Below are 25,843 nucleotides of genomic sequence, written 5' to 3' on the forward strand. Positions count from 1 at the left end.
GGTTATAGATATTAAATACATGATGGTAGTTAAGTGAATGTGTTTGATTTTACCAATTTTGTATATAGAAACCAAAACTAAATAATTATTTAATGAAATATAAGAGATCAAGTAATTTTGTCACAATTAAATTTAATTATTTAATCAATTGAAATATTAATAACTGAATATTTTTAAGGTTGTTTTTAAATATAGAAAAATAAATTAAAATATTTACAAATATAGTAAAATTTTAGAACTATCAATGATAGAAATCGATAGACTATAGAACTTCCTTCTAATAGTTTCTAAAATTTTTGTTATATCTTAGAAATATTTTCAAGAGTTTTACCATTTGAAATAATTTTTATTTTTAATTAAATTTATTAAATTATTTTATTTAATAGTAAAAATAATTAAATGAATAACAATAAATCTTTTTATTAAATAATTAGGATAACATAAATAATCGATAATAAATGTATTAGTTTAATTTATTAGATTTAAATAATATATTTATATTTATTTAATTAATTAAAATTAACTAAATAATGATTAATTGATATTAATTTATTAATTAATCAGAAGATTAATATAGAAATTCCACGAATTTGAAGGGTATTAAAATATTCATGATAGGCGGATTTTAATGTTATCTGAATAATAATATTTGAAGTTTAAAAAGTGAAATCCTGACGAATAAACAAGGATATTCAAAGTTGATACTCTTCCTCCTACTCCAGCGTCTTTTCTCTGATCAGACACTAGCATGGAAATTCAAAGTTGTAAGGTGAATGACTCTTTTTTTTTTTGCATCTGGTTTGAAGATGGTAAATTCTTTGTGGAAGATGTGGAGGTTAAAAAACTCCTTCCTTTGGCCAAGTCCCACCTGAAATGGTTTGTGGATCGGATATTGGATCTTCTTCAGGAACCGATCGATCGATTTTTTATTTACAAGCTCTCGAAATTTAAAGACGCCACTGTATTACTTGGCCTACTACTTGTGGTAGTTTCTTCATCCATATCCCGATGGGTTCTCTACAACAGGTTGACATTTTGAAATGATTCTTACTCAAGTTGGCAAGTGAAGCTCGTCGGAAAGTGGCGAAGGTGGAAATGACTGAATTACTCGCGATGCCTCCAAAGAATACTAATGTGAGCTTGGTGGAGTTATTATCAGGAAAAAGGAACGTCCAATCCCAAGCTAGTTCGCCAAAAAACAAGGAGCTACAGCCCCCTGTTTCAACATCAACAAAACAGAGCATCTCTTCTTTCTGGGTCTGCAAATGTAATGAAGGGTAATAACCTATGGATTATATAAAGGCTATTTGTGTTTAATGAATGAAAGGGCATATCAAAACTTCGGGAGGAATACTTCCAAACTAAAGTTGTCGTCAATCCCCTGTTAATGCACTGATTAGAATTAGTCTAAGGAAACTTGGAAGAATCAATAGAGGCTACCCGAACATGGCAAATGATTGAAGGGTCTGAGCGGAAATGTGGATAGTTCCAATTTAGAGTTTCAATTTAGATTTTTACAGAATCAAATTACAGAAACAAAATTAAGCAATAACACAAAAATATTTATCACATCCCAAATAAAATTAGAGAATAAGAAATTAGGATGTCAGAAACTCTTACTTTCTTCACATGAAGATGAGAAGCACTGAGGAGTGCGTGGACTTTTAGAATTTTAGGAGAAAGGGAAAGATTGAGAGGAGAGACGCTTTCTGGGAAATTATAGGGAATGCTGTAGGATCGATCTCTGTATTCTTTTTCTATAAAATGGAAAAAAATCTCACGTAACCTCCCACTAGTTACCTTAGTTGAAAGAGATCAGGGAAAGGAACTTATTTCTCTCTCTAAAATACAAAATTAAGATTAATAAATTAATTTTAATTTAAAATAAAACCATTTCATATATATTTATACAATAACCACTTTATCATATAATATATATTAAACTATATATTATATCAAATATAACATATAATAGATAATTTATAGTTTAATATTGTATCAAATACAATATAACCTATAGTTTTCATTTTCTCATTAGTGCATGATATTTAATATAAATCCCATTTATATTAAAATTAATTATGAATCTAATTCATATAATTAATTTTTGAATCACAATTTCTCTTAAATAAACTTTATATTATAATATATCAAATACATTATATTAATTATATCATATATAATTAAGTTAAATTAATTATATCACATATAATTAATTCTCTCAATTAATTTGAACAATTCAAATTAATCCAATATTGATTCTCATTAAATCGCTGCTGAGCTAAAAAGGGGACCTCATGTACCTGTAGATTGAAGCTCTAATGATACTTAATAATTAATTAAACTCCTTTGATTAAATTATTCAACATCCATTAACTGTCAGATACTCCACTAAAGACCGACAGTTGCACTCTTCACACTACAGATATATTTTTGTGTCCATTGGATATAATCAGCCAATAGTGCAATGACCCTTCACAAAATGCTCATAAGTATAAGGCTAAAATTACCGTTTTGTTCCTATAGTTACATCTAACTTTTTAAGTATCACAGATCCCTCTAATGAACAATAAATCATAGTCCAACTATGACCAAACCCCTCTCGGACCAGGAGAGGGTGTGGCGCACATTATTCAAGTCTCGGAATCAGCTCTTAAAGGAGCAATTTATCTACTTACCTCGACGTTGGGGAATGAGTGAATTCCATCTTGTGAAGTTGTGTTCCCAATTCCCCAATCAGACGAATCCCCAAAATGGTAGGCTTATTGAGTCGGCGATCTGGCCACTCTCACCCTTACAAATCAAAGGATCGCCTTCATATGCAAAAGTTCACAACTCACTCAAGATTCAGATCATATCACCTATGGTCATCCTGGTGAAATGTAAGTCTCTATTATTAACAACGTAGTATAATGAGACTAGTCATTTTGTGGTTCGATCTTATACAAAATCCTTTGCATAGAACACCTCCGCTCACATGTCTCCACATGAATGATCAAGATCAGATCATTTGTAGAACTTTACAATAATTGTAACATCTACAAAATGGGTTGTATTCATAGTGTCACTAGGATAAGGTATCCAACATTAACCATCTACTACAAACCATTTAGGTTATCACTTAAACAGGACCCACCTGTATGTCTCTACATACATGTAAGCTACAAATGATAACTTTGAATGTTAGTTTATTGGTTTGTGGGTTTAATGCTATTAAATGTCACATAAAACATCTTATATTTTATTAAATAAATAAAACGTTTGTACAATACAATTACAACCTACAGAACTCTACAAGATTTAAGGCATCAACCCCAATAGTTGTCCCATTTTATCTTCTTTTTGAGAAATGGAATAGCTTTAAGCATAGCAAGCCTACATTTATGAAAGGTTTTTTAGGTTGGCTTTTAGTAAAGAACCTGTTACTGAATTACTGGAGTAAAAGTACCTTTGAAACAATTAGAGCCTATTTTGGAGGACTTGAATGTATCTCACTTGAAACTTTGAATATGTTAAACTGTTCGGAAGCTAAAATAAAGGTAAGGAATAACCTCGGTGGTTTTATGCCTGCAATAATAGAGATTAAAGATGAAAATTGAGGAAACTTATTTTAATTTTTTTTAGGGATATTGAACTACTTAAGAGCCCAAAATTGTTCAAGGTGAATTATTTGTTAATGATTTTTCAAATTCAATTGATCTAGTCAGATTAAACCAAGTTTTAAAGGATGAAGACCTTGATATTAATGTTCTGAAACCAGAATGGTCGTTCTTATCTTTCCCAATCAAAGTTGAGGTTCTCAAGGAATCCATTCGTGACTTTAGGAAATAAATTCACCAAAAGTTGACCGGAGATTCTCTTACTCCTCGTCGGATGAAGCGAAGAAGACAAAGCGGTTTGGTGTGAACATGACAGAAGACATCAAAGAGTCACATTTAATGTGGAGAGAAAAAGTATCAGTTGTTTCATCGACGAGGCCCAATGAGTTTTCAAGAAATAATTTTCTTAAAAAAGAAGTGTTAATTGAACGCCAACCAAAATCGTTTGAAATGCCTTTGAAGAAAACCCAAAAGTCACCTGGTCCCTCTTTGGTTGTCCAAATTCAACCACCAATAGCTTAACATCCCTTATTGTTAAGGTTGATGCTCTAAATCTCATGGTCTTGTAGTTTGTAATTTGTATTTGTACAAATATTTTATTTATCTAATAAAATAAGAGGTATTTTATTCGACATTCAGTTGCATTAATCCAAAAACCAATAAACTAAGATCCAAGATTATCTGCTGTAACTTAAATATGTATGTGGAGACATACAAGTAGATCATGTTTAAGTGATAACCTGAACGACTTGTAGTAGATTGATAAGGCTGGATACCTTACCCTGGTGACACTACGGATATGACCCGCTTCGTGGTTGTTACATTTTTTGTAAAGTGCAACAAATGATCTGATCCTGATCATTCATGTGGAGACATGTGAGCAGTGGTATCCTATACAAAGAGTTTGTATAAGACCGAACCACGAAATGGATAGTCTCTCTTTATAATACCATTGTTAGAAGAGACTTACATTTCACTAGGATGACCATATGTGACTTAACCTGAATCCTAAATGAGTAGTGAACTTCTGACTATGAAGACGGTCCTTTGATCTTTATGGGTGAGAATGATCAGATTCATCGACTCAATAAGCCTATAAGCCTACCATTTTGGGGATTCGTCTGATTGGGGAGCTGAGAAAGCAGCTACACAAGAAGAAATTCACTCATTCCCTATTGTTAGGGTAAGTAGAGAAATTGCTCCCTTAAGGGCTGAATTTGAGGCTTGAACAATGTGGCACCACACCCTCTCTTGGCTCGAAAGGGGTTCGTTTATAGTTGGTGTAAACTCTAGAACTTGTTTTCCTAAGTAGTTATGCTTGAAACTTACTTTGTTATTAATGTTTATGGTTAATGTTCATCTCGTGGATCAGATGATACTTCCGCTTTATGTGTTTGTCGTGCTTGTGACTCCCCGACTTCTTGGAGTTCGCCACTGCCCCACTATTATCACAATAGAGAGTAATGAACCTAGACATATATGGAACAACTTCCAGTTCTGTCAAGATCTTCCTAAGCCAGACGAACTCCTTAGCAGCTTTGCAAGCCATTACGTACTTCGCCTCCATAGTGGAGTCGGTGATGCACCCCTGCTTAGTGTTTTGCCACACTACAGCTCCTTCGTTAAGAGTAAAGACTGACACTGATGTTGACTTGCGAGAGTTCTTATCAGTTTGAAAGTCAGAATCCGTGTATCCAGTAAGGATCAAATCCCTAGAACCATACACGAGCATGTAGTCCCTCGTTCTCCGAAGATATTTGAAGATATTCTTCACTGCGGTCCAGTGACCCTAGCTTGGGTTAGACTGATACCTATTAACTATGCCCACATCGTAGCAGATGTCTGGATGAGTACAAAGCATCGCATACATCAAACTGCCAACAGCAGACGCATATGGGACCCATCTCATCTCCTCAACCTCTTGAGGCGTCTTAGGACACATGTCCTTAGACAAAGTGACTCCATGCCTGAACGGTAGTAGGCCCCTCTTAGAGTCTTGCATCGAGTACTTAAGCAACATTTTGTCAATGTACGATGCCTGAGACAGTACTAACACTTTGTTCTTATGATCCCGAAAGATTTGTATACCAAGAACAAACTGAGCCTCTCCAAAATCTTTCATTTGGAATTAGGTTGCTAGCCAATTCTTAACTGCAATCAGTAGACCTAAATCATTCCTAATGAGTAGTATATCATCTACGTACAACACTAAGAAGACTACTGAAGTGTTGATGATCATCTTGTAGACACAAGGTTCATCAACATTTTGGTCAAAGCCATACGACTTGATCGCAATATCAAACCGTATGTTTCAAGATCAAGACGCCTGTTTTAGTCCACGAATGGACCGATTCAGTTTGCAAACCTTTTGCTCTTGACCTTGGGCTATGAATCCCTCGGGTTGCACCATGTAAATGGTCTTCTCAAGATTGCCATTCAGAAAGGTCGTCTTGACGTTTATTTGTCATATCTCATAATTATAATAAGTTACAATAGACAGGAGGATGCAAATCGATTTAACATGGCAACAGGCGAGAAAGTCTCCTCATAGTCGACTCCTTCTCCTAGGTATAACCCTTTGTCACAAGTCGAGCCTTTAAGGTCTGTACCTTCCCATCAACACCCCGTTTGCGCTTATAGATCCATTTACAACCTATAGGTCTTACCCCATCAGGCTGATCTACAAGATCCCATACTGAGTTGAAGTGCATCATCTCCATATCGAGATCCATGGCCTTACCCATTCATCCCAGTTAACATCCTCCATTGCCTTCTGATAAGACAATGGATCCTCAACATCGCCATCTGCTACCATAGTAAGGATTTTCATGAAATCCAGATAGCGAACGAGTGGGTTCGCAACCCTCCCACTACATCGAGGTTCTCTCAACTCTTGAGGTGGAACCGACCTACTAGATGAACTCCCATTAACAACTCTTGCTGATGTAGTAAGCTCTTCAACAATTCTTGTTGAAGTTTCAGTAGTTTCATTAGAAAGCTCACGCAACACGACTTTACTTCGTGGACTGTGCTCCCTTATATAATCCTTCTCTAGGAAAGTAGCGTTCGTTGAAACAAACACTCTATTTTCCGTCGGATCATAAAAATAACTGTTGGAATTGGTGTCCTAGTTCTCCCAGAGTCTCGTTGTTTTGTAAAGATATGTATTGTTCAATGAATAAAATAAATGTTATTTAAGTTTGGCATTTACGCATATCCAATAAACAAAGCTTCTTGGTTATCTTATGTGAACTTAAGCATGTATATGTGATATACAAGTGGATCATGCCTTAAGTGATAACCTAAATAGGTTTATAGTTTAAGGATTAAGGTGGGATACCTGATCCTGGTGACACTATGGATACGACCCGTTTTATAGAGGTTTACAAGTGTTATAAACTACTACAGATGGTAGATCTTGACCATTCATGTGGAGACGTGGAGCAGGAGTGTCCTATACAAAGAGTTTGTGTAAGACCTGGACCACAAGATGACTAAACTCTGTATATAACGTTACTGATACTAGAGATTTGCATCTCACCTAAACAACCATAGGTAACACGACCTCAATTCTGAGTGTTTTGGAAACTTCTGCCTTTGAGGGCGGTTCTTTGATTAATATGGGTGAGAGTGGCCATATTGCTAACTCACGCCTACCTTTTAGGGGACTTATCTTATTTGGGAGCTGGGAACTCAATTCACAATATGGAATTCACTCCTTTCCCGAAACAGGGATAATAGAGAGATTGCTCCCTTAAGATCTGATTCCGGGGCTTGAACATAGTGGCCACAGCTTCTCTTTAGAAGAGAAGAGCCAGTCATAGTAGGACTATGACTTATGTTCATTAGAGGGATCAGTGGTACTTAAGGAGACAGATGTAACTACAGAGGCATAACGGTTTTTATTGCCCAGCTATACTTACGAGCGATTTGTGAAGGGTTGTCACACTACTCATTGGTTAAGATGGACACATAATATATCTTGTGGTAAGGAGAGTTCAGCTGTCGATCTTTAGTGGAGTGCCTTGGTAGCTCAATAGATTCAGTTGAGGATCAAGTTCTTGGTGTTGATTTGAAATGTTCAAATTGACAATAGGTATTTTGATTATATATGAATATAATCGGTATGATGTATGAGATACATCTAATGGAGGATTGATGTAAATAAGATTTACATTAAGTACCATGAATAGAAAAAAACTATGGTTTATATATTTCATAAGATGAAATATTAAAACTATAGGTTATAAATATAGTATGATAAGTTGGTTATCATTTATGTTTATAATAATATTAATTATTAGATAATTAATTCTTTTTCTTTTAATAACCATATGAATGGGTGGTTATTGGATCATGGTAACTGTGAGTTTAAAAGGAAAATGGTTTCCTATTTTCAAAAAGATGTTTTTTTTTTTTTTTACAAACGCTAAAAAGTTTTGAGTTTTCTCTCTCTCGCAAAAGAAACTCATGGGTCGTCAAGTAAATACAGATTTACTAAAGACGGCTGGACGAGCTAAACGATCGTGCAGTATTTACTAAACGATCACATAATTTTGCTATATGATCGTTGGCCCAAGGTAAACGATCTGTAGTGTCTGTAGGCGACAGACCGAGTTAAACGATAAACTAAACGATCGCATAGCTTTTTCTAGACGATCACATAGTTTTATCTAAATGATTGGGCATCGACCTATACGATAGGTTTCCGCCATCTCTCACTTTCCCAGTCGTGTATGCGATCACTATTTCCTTCTTTGTCTACCTTTATACCAAGTCCAAACAGAGCCCACCCTCTGGATTCACCGAGAATACCAAGGTCGCCTTGTTAGTGGTGTCAGACTCAACTTGACACCATCGAGGTTTTCTGGAGGCCGTTCGTGGTGCTGTGGAAGTCGTTCCTGTGCGAAAGAGTTCATGGCCGAGAAGATCGTTGAGGACGAGCGCGAAGTGTTCGTATGGTGTGCGGTCGTGTAGATCGAGCATTCGTGGTTGCTGTTGTTCGAGCGATCGTGCAACGGAGCGTGGAGACGCATCTGCAAATGTTTGTACAGTTTTCCCTTTGAGCATTTGTAGTTGTTCATGCTGTAATTTCTGCATTCAATCGACTGTAAATATATGTTCATTCATGATTGTAATTTGGAATAATCTTGTGCCACTGCTCATGGAAATCTCAAATCCGATTTCCTTTAAATAACCCCTTTGTGTACCTTTGGGGTAGCCTACAAAGATGCATAACCTCGACCGTGGTTCCAACTTCTTGGGATTAGCCTCAAGCACATGTGCAGAGCAACCCTAAATGCGGAAGTGACGTAAACTAGCTTTACGCCCATTCCACAACTCCAGACCATCTGTGACACGTTAAACAACTTGTGACCATTCCACAAAGCGGACTGCATCCGTAGCGTTACCAAGATAAGGTTTTCCTCCTTTATCCATATACTTCAGACCATTTTGGTTTATCACTCAAGACGTGATCCACTTGTATGTCACCACATACATGCTTAAGTTACATACAGATAACTAGGGATTTTATGTTTATTGGTTTGTGGTAAAGCAAATAAAACATGCAACTAAGCAAAAACAAGATGTGAAGTAAATAATATATTATACAACACAAGCGTTCGTACAATGATTTTACAAACTACAGGACACGAGACTTTAGAGTATCAACCCAACAGCTCCAACCCAAAAGTGGCCTTCATAGAACGAAGACAATCTTGGATCCAATTTTAATAACTAATGAAGTGGTGGAGAAGTATCGAGTTAAAAAGAAGAAAGAATGGATTCTCAAACTAGATCTTGAGAAAGATTTTGACCGTGCGGATTGGGACTTTTTAGAGAAGATTTTGTTGAATAAAAAAATTGATCAGAAAAATGGAATCAAGTTGGATAATGGGTTGTGTCAAGAACCCTAGATATTCAGTTTTCATTAATGGTAGTCTGAGAGGAAGAATTTTTTTGCATCAAGGGAAATAAGGCAAGGTGATCCCCTTTCGCCTTTCCTTTTTTTTTTTTTTTTTTTTTTCCTAAGTCCAGCAAAGTCTTGGGGGATTTTGTGGATAAAATTCATCAAAATGGACTATTCAAAGGGTTTATGGTGGAAAAATATAAGTCACATGTTTCGATCCTTCAATTTGCAAATGGCACATTGGTATTTTGCAAATTTGACAGTAATATGCTTGCAAAACTAAAGCAAACTATTGATTTGTTTGAATGGTGTTCAGGTCAGAAAGTGAACTAAGAAAAATCAGTCTTGTGTGGTGGGAATGTGGATAAGAATGAGCTACTATCCAGTGCTACAAGTTTAAATTGCAAAACTGATCATCTACCTATCCTTTACCTTGGTTTACCGTTGGGTGGATACCCTAAACAGGTTTCTTTTTGGCAATCTGTAATATACAGAATTCTTGCTAAACCAAACAAATGGAGGAGATTCAATCTATCTAGAAAAATGAGAGCTACCTTGTGAAAATCAGTGTTATCCAACATTCCCACTTATTATATGTCAGCTTTCTTAATGTCAAAAACTGTCATATCGACATTGGAAAGAATATTACGTTATTTCTTTTGGGAAGGCCATAATGGTAGCAAGATTAACCATTTGGTGAAGTGGGATCTTGTCACAAGGTCACAAGCTGGTGGAGGCCTCGGTTTGGGAGTATTTAAGGGAAAGACTTGGCTCTCTTAGCCAAGTGGGGTTGGAGATATATTGAAGAAGAAAATTCACTATGGTGCCAGGTAGTTAGAAGCGCCCATAGTAAAGACTCCTTCAATTGGCACACGACAGGTAAAGATGGAAGAAGCTTGAGAAGTTTTTGAATAATTATCTCCAGAACTTGGCGGAAGATGGATATTTTGGCTACGTTTAAACTTGAAAATGATAATGCTTTCCAGTTAGATACATGGGATGGTGTGGTCCCTTTTAATATTCGGTACTCAAGACTCTATAAAGTAGCTTTACTTCCAGAAGGATCTATAGCTGATCATTGGAATAATTCTTTGGCTTCTTGGTCAATCACCTTCCATTATTTGCTTAAGAAAGAGTAAATTTTTTAGTATCAAGGATTGCTTGGCCAAATTTCAGCTAGGAGAGTGACAAAAGCCTTTGATAAAAGATCCGTGGTCATTAGAAGGAAGTGGATTTTTTTTAGTAAAATCTCTCTTGACATATTTATCTCCCTCTTCTCTTTTGGACAAGTTGTCTTGTAAGGTGTTATGGAAGTCCAAATGCCCAAGGTGTGTCAACATTCTTGTGTGGATAATGGTTTTTGGTCGCCTAAATGTTTCCTCAATAATACAACATAAGTTGCCTTCTAGTTGTTTATCCCCCTCCATTTGCCATTTATGTACAACACAGAGAAGATCTACAACACTTCTTCTTCACCTTCTTCTTCACTTGCCCATATTCAATAAACTGCCAGTGGAAATTATTCACTATCTTCAACATTTCATGGTCGATTAGTAATAGTTTTAGAGGAAATGTGCAGTAGCTCATAATAGGACCACATTTCAATAGAAATTCTTGATTGATCTGGATCAACGTGGTCAACACATTGTTATCTAAGTTGTAGTTTGAAAGAAATCAAAGAGTGTTTCACGATAAGCCTTTTGGCTGGATGGATAGGTTTGAAGTTACTTGTAGGAATGCTTCTTTGTGGCACTCCATGTCCAAGCAATTTTCAGGCTACACCATTCAAGAATTTTACTTAAATTGGCGAGCATTTATTTTTCCAGTATAATAGTTGCTTTTTGTATCAGTTTAATTCATACTTTGGTTGCTCTGTTTATGGTATGTCGTGGTGTTCTGTATTGTTTTCACCTGAATGTTGTCTTCCTTGTATCTTTGTTCCTCCTTTGTAGGGGTCGTGTTTTAGCCTTGGACCATTTTATATTGAGATTATTTTGTAGGAAATGATGAGGAGGCTAAGGGGATATTAACCTAGTTGAGATACTTTGATACACCTTCTGATCCATAGGCCTTATACTTTATGCTCTTTATGTAACTCTCTTGTACTTTGAGGATTAGTCTCATTCAATTTTATTAATGAAGATACTTGTTTCATTTTCAAATATATATATTAACTTTTAGTACAACTTAGCAACCATTAGTATGTTAGGTAGATATTAGTGGTGTGCAGTGGCGGATTGGAGTCGTTTTTTCGGCCAAACTGCCAATGAACTGACTATGGTTAGTTTAGTAAATGTTTAAATTGAAATCGACCATCAAGGAGCATAAATCGGTCGTCGGTTAGTTTTGGTCGGTTTTATTCTTTAATTTTTTTAAAAAAATTATCAGTTTAGATTTTTTCCAAACTGATGTTGACCGAGTCTTTTCTCTACTCCGATCGACTGCCTTCAGTTCGATTGATTTTGACCGATCGACTCAATTTTTCAGTCTACCATGCTTCCTCCCTAATAGATACAACCTCTTCTTTCCATCCAACTAGCTACATGATTTAACCAACCACTCACCCGCGTCAAAATCATGCATCAACCTTCATCATTCTTCAAGCTTAAATTTTCCTAAGTAAAAGTTACATGGCTTACAGCTACAATACCTCATATATCCGATATTATAAAAGCTTCATTTTTTTCTTTAAATTTCGAAAGTTTCTAATGAGTTGTGAATTCGTGTTTGATAGACCGGTGAATATTCATCTAGTTTTTCATCATAAGTAAGTATAGGCAAAATCCAATTATAAATTTTAGTTAATTATAATTGGCTAAATTTTTTAATCAAAGACCGTGGTTATTATTTAAGGAAAATTACAATGGGTGGCAATTTAATAATAAGATATTTAAAGTATGTCACACTTTTCCCATTTTGCAGATATGACACTTTTTAGTGTATGAAGTATATGAAGTATATCAGAGGTAGCAATTGTATCAACTGTATCAAACGTGTATTAGGTGTATTCATACTTTTTTGACATTTCATTGGTAGAGGTTGTTTTTTTTTACCATTTTTGCAAAAGTAATAAGTCTGGGCTATGAATCTAATTTTTGAAACTTATTTTGTCAAATATGCAAGAAGCCCATTTTTTAATATAAAAAACAAATATCACCCAATAGAAAATAATACTCAATCTATGCATGTATCATCATTCGTCTGGTCAACTTTTGAAATATTACCAGTAATTAGAGTAAAATTTTTATTTTTAAATACAAAGTGAGTATTGCTTAGCATTAAATTGACATATGCTCCTTTTGCCGAACTCAAAATTTAAATCCACATATCTCACTCATTGTATTTTATAAAAGAATTTAATATATGTTAAAATGAGCATAACTCAACGTTAATTGTCATAATTTCTTGATGTCAAAAGTTAAATCTTCATTCTTTTTCTAACTTTTTTTAATTTATATCCCTACTTTATGTCAAAAAAAAAAAAAATAAATAATGATTAGGTACAACCTCTTTTTCTTTACTCATAAAAAGAAAAGTTAAAAATATATATATATTTTAAGAAAAAATCGTCACATGACCATGTTTAATATTTTACTGAATAAAAACCTATAGCGAGATAGTCACCGCCCAAGTTGCACTAAAATATTAAAAAAAAAAAAAGGTGTTCGGTATTTTTCAAAACTGAATATCTTAACATAAAAATTAAATATATGTCAAGAATGAAGTCTAATAGATATGAAATTTAAAAAATAGTCTAAAAGATATGAATTTGGAAACTAAAATAATAATAATATTTTTTTAAAAAATAAAATAATAATAATATAAAAGCATTTGGTTTTGGGTTTGATGCCGTCCGTACACAAATAGCTTAGCTTTACCAAAATTGAACCCTTTTCTTCACTTGCACCCCCCATTCTCGAAGTCGCACTTCCAGAGAGTGAGTGTTAGGGTTAGGGTTAGGGTTTTAGGTTTCAGTAAGCTCAATGGAAGAGATAACTGAGGGTGTCAACTCTATCACATTGACAGCTGATTCACAAAAGAAGAATCGAATTCAAGTCTCCAACACCAAGAAGCCCTTATTCTTCTATGTTAATCTCGCCAAGGTTCCTTTTTCTCTCTCTCGTTTTCCATTTTGTTTCCCCTCTTGTGGGTTTTCTAATTTCCATTTAGATTCTTAACACTTTCATCGTTTTAGGGTTTTATCTTCTTTTCCTAACCCTCTGGTTACCGATTTTCTATTTTTTTCCCCAATTTATGTAGAGGTATATGCAGCAGTACAATGAGGTCGAGCTTTCTGCGCTTGGAATGGGTAGGTTTTCTTCACTGTTTTTGCGCCTAATATGAAGCTCTTTCCATTTTTGAGAAGTGTGGATTTGCTTCCTAGTGTTTATTCTTTTGTTTAGTATCGTTAGTTGGGACTGCTGTGGCTGTTTAGTTTGTTCTATTGGTTGGAATTGGATTATAATTTATGCATTACAGGACGGGGTAGACTTGAATTTTGTTTCGTTTCCGGTGCCCTTCCCACATTCTTTAATTTCTCCCTCGTGTTTGGATGTGATTCATTAATGTATTTGTTATGCATTTATTTACTTTTGATTAATGAGTAATAGAATAGAATTTATTATTTCGCTCCATCAACTTTTAAAACCAACATATTCAAATTCTTTTGTGATGTCAACTGCGATATTTGACAAAAAGAATTGGCTACTCTTAACTTAAGAATGCTTGTAAGAATATTCAGTTTAAGAGCCTGGGTTAGTGAATTTATTCCTGTCACATACTTCATGGCCCTCTATGTTTATTCAAGTTTTCTGCTGAGACACATGAATAATCTGCTTAAATGCAACGTCTTTTCACACTCTCAGGTGGAAAGTCAACCTCTCAATGTTTTTTATGCGACTAATTGAACATTTTTCTATTTGCATTTCATTGCTGTTAATTGATCTTTTTGCTGTGTTGATTTGGGTTATTAATATGTTAAAACTTCTATGTATGCCTTTGCAGCCATTGCAACTGTTGTTACTGTTGCAGAAATTCTGAAAAACAACGGACTGGCTTTAGAAAAGAGTAAGTATCCTCTTCCTTCCTTTCTAAGAATATGCCACTGGGGCTAACTCTAAACGCTCACAAAATTTCTTATATTCTATAGAGATTATGACTTCTACTGTTGATATCAAGGATGATTCTCGGGGGAGACCAGTTCAAAAGGCTAAGGTAATATGTCATACTGCTTTCTTGTTTTGTTTCTTCATAGTGGATGAAAAATTGGAAGTTGCCTCTTTTGTGTAGTTTTATTTTATTAAGAAACAATTTCTTTGTTGTAAAAAATATCTCTCGTGTATATTGGCATATAAAAGTATAATCTTGAAACTTCCAATCCAATGTATCACATTTATTGACTCTCATATTTGGACCCTAGAAAGTGAATTCTCGGCAATAGCCCTTTATTCACTGAGCATGCCAATGAATAACTGAAACTATGCAAGATTTCTCTGTGTTTTCATTTTGAGTTTCCATGACTGATTTCCACCTTCCAGATTGAGATTGTGCTGGGGAAAACTGAGAACTTTGATGAACTGATGGCTGCTGCTGCAGAGGAAAGGGAAAACGAAGATGGTGAAGAGCAGAGTTGAAAAGCTTCTTTTTTCATCTTTTCTTTTCTCTTCTTATCCTCCTTGTGGATGAAGCTGGTTCTTTCCTTGTATCTGGGTCTCTCTGTTCTTAATTACGTTAGTAAACAAGCGGTTAATTTACTGATGTAGGCTTTTTAGTTGCCATTGGCTTGCCCTTTTTTAGTTACCATGGGACATCTTTGTTTAAGAGAGTGGAAACATAATCTGAGTTACCCTTCAAAATTAAGTTTATAGTATTTGATTTCATGCGTCAATCTTGGTAAATATGCATTTGATGGGTCATCTGTTTCTGAAATTAAAACTACATTGAAGTATAGTATTTTTACATGTATTGGACCTAGTTCCCCACAATCTAATAACCACTTAGGACCTCATGAGTTTTATTTAGACATTTAAGGTCTCAAGAGAATGCTTTTGAGAAACATGTTTTGTCATAGCATAGTACTCCTATCTATACTCGCATAGAATTCCTAGAAAAGATTGCTTGAAACTCCCTCCCCAGTCCCATGAAGATCTCTAGAGTTTTATTTAGACATGTAAGGTCTCAAGAGAATGCTTTTGAGAAACATGTTTTGTCATAGCATAGTACTCCTATCTATACTCGCATAGGATTCCTAGAAAAGATTGATTGAAACTCCTTCCCCAGTCCCATGAAGATCTCTACGTACTTGTCCAATCCAGGACAATCGAGATCTTCCGGTCTGCGTTCTTGGGAGCAGCTGATGCAGTGGGGAAATACTTCTCTTGTACTCTCTTCATCAAAGTAGCAAATTTGCTGTATTGGTACAATTGAAGCCTCTTTGTTTCTGGATCTCATTATTCTCTTTGATACTATCTTCATAAAGCATGGGACAAGCTTAAAGTAGCTTGGCCAGCACCGAGATCTCTTCCCATTCAAGTTTGCTCCCAAGACCATGAAATCAAATGTTTGTAACATTTCCAACCTTCCTCCCATTTGAAAACTTTCTTGTTAGCAATCTGTAATGTTCACAAAGTATGGTAGTTTAGGTTGCTGCAGCATGTGGTATCACTCCACTTGGGTTTTGAACAGGCCTCTGTATGATATGAGGGTAAGGTTATAGCTGATGACAGTTAAGAACTAGTGCCTAGGAATTGGCTTTCTTCCATCAACAAAGCTAAAAGAATTTGAGCCAAAGATTGTTATTTCGTTTTACAGAGAATCACTCAAAAAGAGTAACTTTTCAGCTCTTAAGTGGCCTTTTTTTTTTTGGGTGAGTAGATAACGAGAATCTTTAGATATTTGGAATCATAGATATTCGACAGATGTTCAACATCTTTATATTACAGATGTTCAATTATTTTGTTTTGTAGGAATAATTTTGCAGATATTTAGAAATATTTGGATAATTTTATTACTTTTGTTATAATTCTACTCGAAAATGGCTTACACATTCATTAATTTAATGTAATTTAAGCTTATATAGCTTATCTATTTTTATTAATTTTATTTTATTTTTAAATTAATAATTTTATATTATTTTAATATGTTATTTTTTTCAAGGAAATAATATAGATAAATTTAAGATTTTTTTATCAAATAAATATTAATTTAAATTTAGATTGGAATATCTTTCTAAAAAATAAAAACAAATATGGTTGAAAGTATTTATTATATAATGTAAATAAAAAGAGTGATATATTTCTATAGCCTATCTATAATCTATAATATATGTAAAAGTACCAATGTGTGCAGAAACTTCTTTCCCTTTTTCCTTTTGTTTTTCTATCTCCAAATTTACTTACAATTTGGGTATTTTAATCCGTGTGCAATAACAATAGTTATTTATTACTTTTTTTTTTGAAAGGTATATTATCTCCTCCAATTTTTATATAATTTCCAAATGTTTTTTCTCACAATTATTTTATATATCTTTTTTACATTCTAAATATTTACTTGCATGCTTTAACTTTCAAGATTTTATGCCCACTGATTGTTTCAAAACCAAGTTAAACACTTCCTATTCTCTTTTAATTGTTTACAAATCCAATTAGATCAAAACATGTGTTTATATTAAATTTTTATTTAAATATTTATAATAAAAAAGATGAGGATTGTTTTTCTATATTTAATTTTTTTTCTTTTAAAGTTTAGTTGATTGATATATAATAAATATAAAAGTTTTAGACACTTATAGAATTGTTATTAGGCCTATTCTGATACCATTTAGGGTCGAGATCGAGTGCTACTTATAGAATTGTTATTAGGCCTTCGCCTACAAGCAATTCTGGGACCCCCACTTGACCTTATCTCATCATAATGAGAAATAATAAAACAATAAAACATAAAGCAATAAAGGTAGATAGATGAGATATGTCTGCATTATCTTTTCTTCAAGCACGCTTGATAAGATCTTCAATTGATAGCTATTGATGATGTCATCCAGTTTCTCTTGAATGGCCTTGATTGGAATGACTATTGAATGTATCTACCGTATCAACTCTTTTGAGACTACGATCTAGGGTCTTACTCCTTCAGCTACCTCGTCTACTTTGATTGCCCAATGTAATCTTATGAGTTAATGGCAATGTAATCTTATGAGTTAATGGGATATATAGTCATTTCTCTCACAGTGATCTGATGAGTTTTCCAATCTTCAGCTAACCGCGGTAGCCAGTGGGTGTTTAATCCATGATTACAATTTAAATAATTTACATAATTTTAAATTTAAATAAACATTTGAGTCACTATTTCTTAGACTAATTTGGCTGTGAGTCTAAAAATGGGTCATTATGTCGTAATCGGCGAAAGGATCATAATCATCTTCATCATATTCGACTTCATTATTTACTGATGCAGAAGAGTTTGCATCTTCTTGAGTTTCGTCATGGTCTGATAACTACTTGACGACTGTATTGAGAACTGAAGTAAAATCAGCATGTGATTCTACTCCAGCATGATTGGTCTTTTTTGTCAAAGTAAATTGTTTATCTTCTTGACGAGATAGATCTTGTAGATGAGCATTGGCTTTGAACCAATGTTTTAGCTTTGACGCTTCTAGGTGAGAGTAGTCAAACTTTTCCCACCACTTGATCCTTAATGCTTTAAAATTTCCATATGGTCCTAGTTGGAAATTCCAACAAAAGATCCATAGAATTGTAAAATATAACGCAAATCTAAACCTCTTTGAAAGAGGAGATGCATAGATGTTATTTTGAAAAAGGTGTAAGACTTTTGGACTTCTACTGGGAAGATTTCTTCTGATAGTCTAAAATAGTTCCACCATGATTGAAACCAATTTGGAAAATGCATTTTATAAGCTTGTTTACAAAATGTCACAAACCAAGAATGGTTGTATGCTTGAAACCAGAAAATATTATACCATGCTCGCATGTAATCATGGTATGTATATGTTTGAGATTTGAAGGGTTTTGAGAATTTCTTTGCTACAAACATCCCTTGATTCCAGTAGGATGGAGTTAGTACTTTGAATATTCTCAAATTTGAGTATACGATTTTTGAAGGATTGGAACGATTCGGAACATGAGTAATTTCTATGGATTTGGTGTCTACAAAGATGAATTCGTAGAAAGTTCTTGTTTTTTTATACATCTTCGGGAAGATAGTTGAATTCGGGAGGGAATACTTGAGAACAGACTTCTTGAATGGATGGTCCGTCAAACTCTGGCTCGATCATTAGATCGACCATTGTTGTTTTAGTGAAATATCCTGAAATTGGTGGCCTTGGTTGGAAAACCTTTGGTTTTACCACTTGGGAAAATATTGATGGGTTTTTGAGAATTAAATTTGAAGATGGCCTTATGGGTTTCTTATTTGAGCTGTTTACTCCCGAAGGACGTAACAGTGTTGTTGAGGGTTGAGGAGGCAGGCTTAAGGATCCTGACTATATTGAAAGTGCCTTTTGGGCACTGCCTAGACGCCTTTTAGACATGATTTCAAAGTCGGTGTCCTTGGCATAATTGTTTACACTCATGGGAGATGGTGTAGAAGATTGAGAGATGGGCTGTTTGGAAGGGCTAGCCTGAACGCTCTGCGACAATGGAGGCCGTCTTGGTGGTCGAGGATGGCCGGGAGGTTCCATGAGCTTTTAGGATTTTATGAGGGAGATATTTTTTAGGAGGTTGTTCCCTTGAGAGGTGTTTTCTACTTAGATAATCCGCAAGAGAGTTTTCTGTGTCTTATATAGGCTCAATTTTGAAATCAAAGCAGGATAAGATTGCCTGCCATCTTGCAAAGATTTTCTTTGAAACTAGATTCTTCACATTCTTTTCAAAGATGTATTTACTGGCCTTTGAATCTGTTTGCACCAGAAAATCTTTGTTGATAAGATCTCCTTGGAACTTTTGAATGCAATTTACTATTGCGAGAATCTCTTTTTTTACTGTGGAATAGTTCTTTTGAGCATCATTCCAGACTCTAGAATAATAACGGAATGCTGTTTCTCTTCCATTAATTCCTTGCTTGAGAATGTCGCTGTAACCAATGTCAGATGCATCGGTTTCCACAATTGGATAAGCTTTTTAGTCCATTAACGATAAGCATGTGATGCCTTTTGCTAAAGCTTTTATTAATTGAACTGCTCGAGTATGCTCGTTCGTCCATGATTTTGGGTTCTTTTTTAATCTGTCATAAAGGGGGAGACAGATGGTACGGAGGTCTTTGATAAAGTCTCCAATATAATTTACACATCCAAGAAAGCACTGGAGCTGTGTCTTTTCTTGAATAGTGTTTGGAAACTTATCCACGAAATCTAGCGATCGTTGGATTGGTTTGATTATTCCTTGATTAATGTCATAACCAAGAAATCTAATTTTTGTTTGAAACAATTTAACCTTTGGTAAAGATACCACAAGACTATTTGTCTTAATAATGTTGAAGAACATTTGCAAGTGCTTAAAGTGTTGTTCAATTGTGTTTGAGAATACCAAGACATCATCTATATAGACAATAGTGAAATCTTGATATTTGTTGAATATGTCATTCATGACATTTTGAAATTTTGAAGGAGCATTTTTTAATCCAAATGGCATGACTTTCCATTGGTATTATCCGAAGGGGACGTTGAAGGCAGTTTTATATCTGTCCTTTGCAGATACTTGGATTTCCCAAAATCCAGATTTCATATCAAACTTTGAGAAAATCTTGGTTGAGGTTATTCTTTTTAATAACTCTTGTCGATTAGGAATGGTATACCTAATCCATTTGAGAGCCTTGTTAAGGGGTTTATAGTTGATTACCAATCTCGGAACTCCTCGTTCCTTCTCGGCTTGATTATTGACGTAAAAGGCCGCATAGGACCATGGGCTTTTTGATAGGCTAATAAGCCTTTTTCAAAGGAGCTCATCAATTTCTGCCTTGCAGATTTTGAATAGGTATTTTGACATTTGAATGGGCCTGGCCTTAGTGGGAATTTGGGCTTCATCAAATCCATCGACATAAGGGAGCTCAACAATATGCCTTTTGCGGGCCCAAAAGGCACTTGAGATGTCCAAACATATTTCAACTTCCATTTTCTTTAGCAGATGCTGGATTTTCTTTTGGACCGAAGCCTTAGCAATTTGGTCAGCAACCTTCTTATTCTGAATGTCATCTTGAAGGAACTCAATTTGCTTCTCTTTCTTAGAAATCCTATTGATAAACTGTTGGATTTCTTCTTCAATATTTGCAATGTACTTAGGAGTTATTGGATGATAGAACTCAAAAGTCATTATTTTTCTAAATTTCTGAGATGACAATCCTTTCTCAGAAACATGAAAAGGATATAATTTAGTAAGGAAGGGTGTGCCCAGAATAACTTCCTCCGATAGGTCTTTGACTAAAAGAAATATGTTAACGAAACATACATCTCCTTTGCAAATATGCGCTTTTGGCAACTTATAATTAATGTGAAGTCTCTGGTTGTTGGTTCCTCTCAGAACTTCCATTGTTTTTTCAAAATACCATGAGGGTATTAATCCTTCTTGGATGACGTTTTGGTCTGTTCCAGAATCTAGTAAGGCAACTGCTTCAAAGTTTAAATCCTGGACCTTAATGTGACCTTAGATAACCATTTTTTATGGAAGATTTTACTGATATAGTCGATTCCCTCTATATCATCTTTTTGGACTCCTGAAGTTTCTCCTGGGGTAATTGCTTTTTCAGATTGTTGTTGGAAATCACTGAATGCATTTTCCAAAATCGACAGTCGTTGCTTATTGATGGCGACTTCCCTTTTGAGTTTCTTGACTTCCATGTGGAGGTCAGAAGCCTTTATGGGTTCTTGGAATGACTCATTATTGACCCAATTGAGTATTTCCTGAAAGGAATATTGAATTGGATCCAAGACTTGAGGCTTTGTATTTTGGCCTTCTAGAGACTCTCGAAGTTTTAGGAGGACCGTTTTTCGAGATATTTCATTAGGAAGCTCTTCTATTAGATCAAGTAGGTGTTCCTGGTCTCTTGTTAAAACATTCATACATCCTGTACAATGGATAACTTCTTCTGAAAATTGAGAGGAATCGGAAGAATATCCTTCAGAGGAGAAGTCTCCAAAGAGAAGAGATTGTTTTAGGTCATTGTCAATCTCTAGCTTGTTGATTTTTCTTACCAAGGGGCATTTATTAGCATAGTGACCCTGTTTGTTGCATCGGAAACAAGTGGTTCCTTTCTTTTGGAATACTTCTTATTTCTGTTGTAGTATTTCCTCTTCGGGGTTTTTCTTCGTCTTTCGTTCGTCGTCCTTTGCTGTAGGATTTCTTAGAGGATTTTTATTTTTTTTTCAAGGCGGTAGATCTTGTTCAACGCCGTATTGTTTGCAGAAATTCCCTAATTCCTTTCGATAATTTGCATCTTTGATGATTCTTTGATTATGCTTGTTGTCTTTACAAAGACTTAAGCATAGTGCTTGAATGTTACTGGTAATGTCTTCGTAGGTGAGATAGTTCCAGTTGATTTGATTTCCTTCGAAGATTTCAGACATCTTCTGATAAAATTTTTCGGCAATATAAAGAGGTAGTCCTTCTACGAATTTTTGTTTCCAGATTTCGTCTCCACAGGATGTAAGATTATAAAGACGCGCCATAAAAACATCCTTGTACCATTTGAAATCACTCATCTTTCTAAATGCATCTTGAGAAGTGCTTCAGTAGCTTGATTACTGTATATGACTATTCGTCCTACAAAGTGTTTCATTGCAGTGTATACTAATGAGTTAACCATATATGTTTCATTTTGCATTATCTCTATTGGGACAATTCCTGCTTCTGGGTTTCCTTCTTGCTTTACCTAACTGTCTTTGTGGTAGTTAGGATAGTCTGCCTTTCTTGTTCAGAAAGTTGATTGTGCCACCAGCTACTCAGATTTCTTGTAAATCCTGAAACCAGAATGTGAGCGGTGCTTAGAACAGTTTTTCTAGTGCTATAGGCGGTAGCAGCTAGAAGAATTTCTTAGAAAATATTCATCATTTGCTGATCGGAACATCCGTAAATGTTCCAGCTTATAATAGAGGTTCCATCATAAGTCTTTTGATCTGGACGAAAATCATCCCATCCTAGATCTGAAGGAGAGGATTTTGCATAATGATTCTTCATTTCTGTGCTATAAGAGACAACATGAAGGATTTTTGTATAAGATGCAGAAGTCCCTTTGGACTCTTTTATCATATTAACAACTTTGGAGACTTAGGTCTTCTTTGAAGAGTCTGCTTCTCCTTGGTCAATTTTGAATACTGATAATTTCTTATTGATCTCAGCTAAAAGTTCTTCTGGATTGCCTTTCAGGTCTCCAATGGGAAAGGTATTTGGTTGGAAGATTGGTCGGTTTGGATCAATCTTTGGTATGCCCTTAAGGCTTGAACTTGGGGCAACTTTTTGATCCTTTATTTTCTCAACTGTCTGAGAGAGGGTTGTTAGAATGTTATTTGAGTAATTCAGTTGATGCGAGATATTTTTTATTTCTCGTACTTCAACTTTCGAAACTTTCTATTCATCGATGGTTTTGTATGGAGAGGATACCATCTTGATGGCTGAGACTACCGGGTGAGAAAAATAGAATTCTTCCTCAGGTGGATAGTCTACAACTATCTCTTTTCCACTGGTCGTATTCCAAGTGTGGCTTTGTTTGAGAGTGAGACAATGACGTTCTGTCGCTTCAACTCTTTCTTTCATTCTTTTGAAGAAATCTCCTTTCAGAATGAAAGCTCCTCTAGTCTCCTTTGGTTGAGATATATAGAGATTTATATATTGACTGTAATTTCGCTCATATCTTTGCTCAGGAGTCTCATAATTCGATAGTACATTAATTTGATTGTAAATTGGTTTTGATCTCCTTTCCATGTCGAATTGAGTAGGGGATAAAGAACCTTCATTGCTTTTATACTGAATGTCTAGAATCGATCTCTCAAAATCTACGAACGTTCTCATCGACCTAGATCTGGAAGTGTGACTAGTTAGCCACGTTTCGGAAGAAATGCTTGGCCTACTACTCATAATTTCTTGAATCCTGGGATATCTTGGGTCTGAATAGAACTGAACTTCAGCATCTCCGTTATGATGTTTTATGATCGTAGCATCCTCACTTTGTTTTGTAATAAGAGTATTCGTTCCTAAAATTCTCCAAACTGAATTCTTTGTGAGTTAATTCCATTGTAGAAGCTTTGGGACAGTAATAGAGGATTTCTTAATATTGACTTCCCTAAGCATGGTGCTTCCTTTAGGAGATATTCCTAAAGCACTCGACAATACATTTGTATGCATTAACTTGAAATATACACGATAACAGGCGAAAAACGGGAGGGATCCGTCTTTTAATTCGAGGCCTTGAGAATGAACATTAAGGTTGAGGGCATCTCAGAGATTTGGTTCTTGAAGGGAAACAATAAATCCCGATTTGCACGTGAAGTAAACTGGTCCTCTTTCAAGGTTGATTGAACGATTCCTAGAATAGAGTGTGAGAATCGAAGATGCCTCTTATCTCTGAGGGCAAGATAGACTGGAACGTCTAATCCTTCTCTGAATAGAGGTTTAAGGGCCACTTGAATACATCTGATGTGTAAATATTTGAATCTATCTATGGCTTCCTTTATAGATTCTCATGGAAGAAGGTTGATTTCAGTAAACTCATCCTTCATTGCGAGATTTTTCTCGGTCGTCAGTTTGAGAGAAATTGAAGTTGTTGATCTTATAGATCAATTTTGGATCCAACTTAGGAATGGTCCAATTTTTGAGACGATCTTCAACCTTAGCAATTTTTGCTTCGACTGAATTGTATTTTTGAATGATACTTAGAAGATCATCAATATTTTGTGGTTCTTTGGTTTATGAGGAAGAGGCAGTGTTATCGATGATCGTTTGGGGGTGAGAAATCTTAGAGAGTAATTAAGAAAGCATAGGGAGAGAGAGAGTGAACCTTGGGATTTTGAACCAATCTGTCAAAACTTTCTTTAAAGGTGTGATGAAAGTAATGATATTAAGCTAGTATTGAAACAAATTAGAATCTTCAATCGATCGATCTTTAATCTTTGTAAGGCTTAAACATATCCATCAAATTTTGTGATAATTTGTATTCCGCTATCAAGGTTAACCACGACTTCTTTCGGATAGAATACAAATTAATCACTAAATATGATATATCCTTTAGCCTTTCAAGGATAAGAGAGACTTCAAATTCAAATTTCTTAGAATGTTAGTTTAAGATCATGACTAAAAGCCATACCTTTGAAGAAAATCTTAACTTTCATGCTTCATTTCCCCCAAGGCTGTAGAGAGAGACAACTATAGAGAGAAAATTTGATGAAAAGTTGAGCTTGAAGGCTGTGATACCATTTATTTTAATAATATATAAAATAAAAGAATAAATAAATGTTGTAATGACCCGACCTTTCGAGTACTCTGACAAGGCCCGTTATAACTAAATACACATTTAAAACCCAGATATTTTGACCATAAAAATTCATTAAAACAATAAGGATAGTTTTTCCAAAATAAACTAGAAAACAAATAAATGATAAATAAATAAAACTTTTATTCGAGGTCTCTTAAAAATTCATAAAGAAAACATTCAAAATATTAAAATTCACATTAAATTCTAGTTTCAAAACATTCAAATGACAAAAATATAGAGTGGGCGGAAGCGATTTCTCTTGTCCCATATGGCTCTGTCACGAGTCCCGTCTATCATTCGCCAACCTATTCCTGTCATTCCCTGAAAAACATAAAGGAAGAAAGGATGAGTATAACAATACCCAATAAGTGACCGTTACTAGGACCCCCTAGGTTCCTATTAGCTAGTTTATCTAGGCATCAGTGTATGCCTATCATATTAGTTGTAGTGATCCCAAAGGAGCACACATCAGTCATAGTGTGTAACCCGAAGGTCCACCAATCATAGACATGAACTCGAAGGAACATGCATTAGTCATAGACATGAACCCCAAGGAACATGAATCAGTCATAGTGTGTAACCCGAAGGTCCACAAATCAGCCATAGACATGAACCCGAAGGAACATGAATCAGTCGTGGTGTGTAACCCGAAGGTCTACAAATTAGTCATAGACATGAACCCGAAGGAACATGAATCAGTTATAGACATGAACCCAAAAGAACATGAATCAGTCGTAGTGTGTAACCCGAAGGCCCAGAAATCAGTCATAGACATGAACCTGAAGGAACATGAATCAGTCATAGACATGAACCTGAAGGAACATGAATCAGTCGTAGTGTGTAACCTGAAGGAACATGAATC

At 35.0% G+C, this 25,843-nt stretch overlaps 1 protein-coding gene across 1 annotated transcript; it reads left to right on the top strand.

The window, feature by feature from the left end:
• Positions 1-13,358: 13,358 nt before the first annotated feature.
• On the top strand, positions 13,359-15,397 carry LOC120070838 (uncharacterized protein At2g34160-like). The gene is made up of 5 exons (XM_039022725.1): positions 13,359-13,613; positions 13,771-13,819; positions 14,515-14,577; positions 14,660-14,724; positions 15,048-15,397. Exons 1-5 carry the CDS (start codon positions 13,494-13,496, stop codon positions 15,141-15,143), a joined length of 393 nt encoding a protein of 130 aa, XP_038878653.1. The 5' UTR covers positions 13,359-13,493; the 3' UTR covers positions 15,144-15,397.
• Positions 15,398-25,843: the final 10,446 nt, after the last annotated feature.

Source organism: Benincasa hispida, chromosome 2, assembly GCF_009727055.1.
Source record: "Benincasa hispida cultivar B227 chromosome 2, ASM972705v1, whole genome shotgun sequence".
NCBI classification, from domain to species: Eukaryota; Viridiplantae; Streptophyta; class Magnoliopsida; order Cucurbitales; family Cucurbitaceae; genus Benincasa; species Benincasa hispida.

Excerpts from the sequence above, each read along its gene's own strand:
- LOC120070838 (XM_039022725.1), top strand. The coding sequence starts at position 13,494 with ATGGAAGAGATAACTGAGGGTGTCAACTCTATCACATTGACAGCTGAT. Across the intron at positions 13,614-13,770 it reads TCTATGTTAATCTCGCCAAG|AGGTATATGCAGCAGTACAA; the intron begins GTTCCTTTTTCT and ends CAATTTATGTAG. Across the intron at positions 13,820-14,514 it reads GCTTTCTGCGCTTGGAATGG|CCATTGCAACTGTTGTTACT; the intron begins GTAGGTTTTCTT and ends ATGCCTTTGCAG.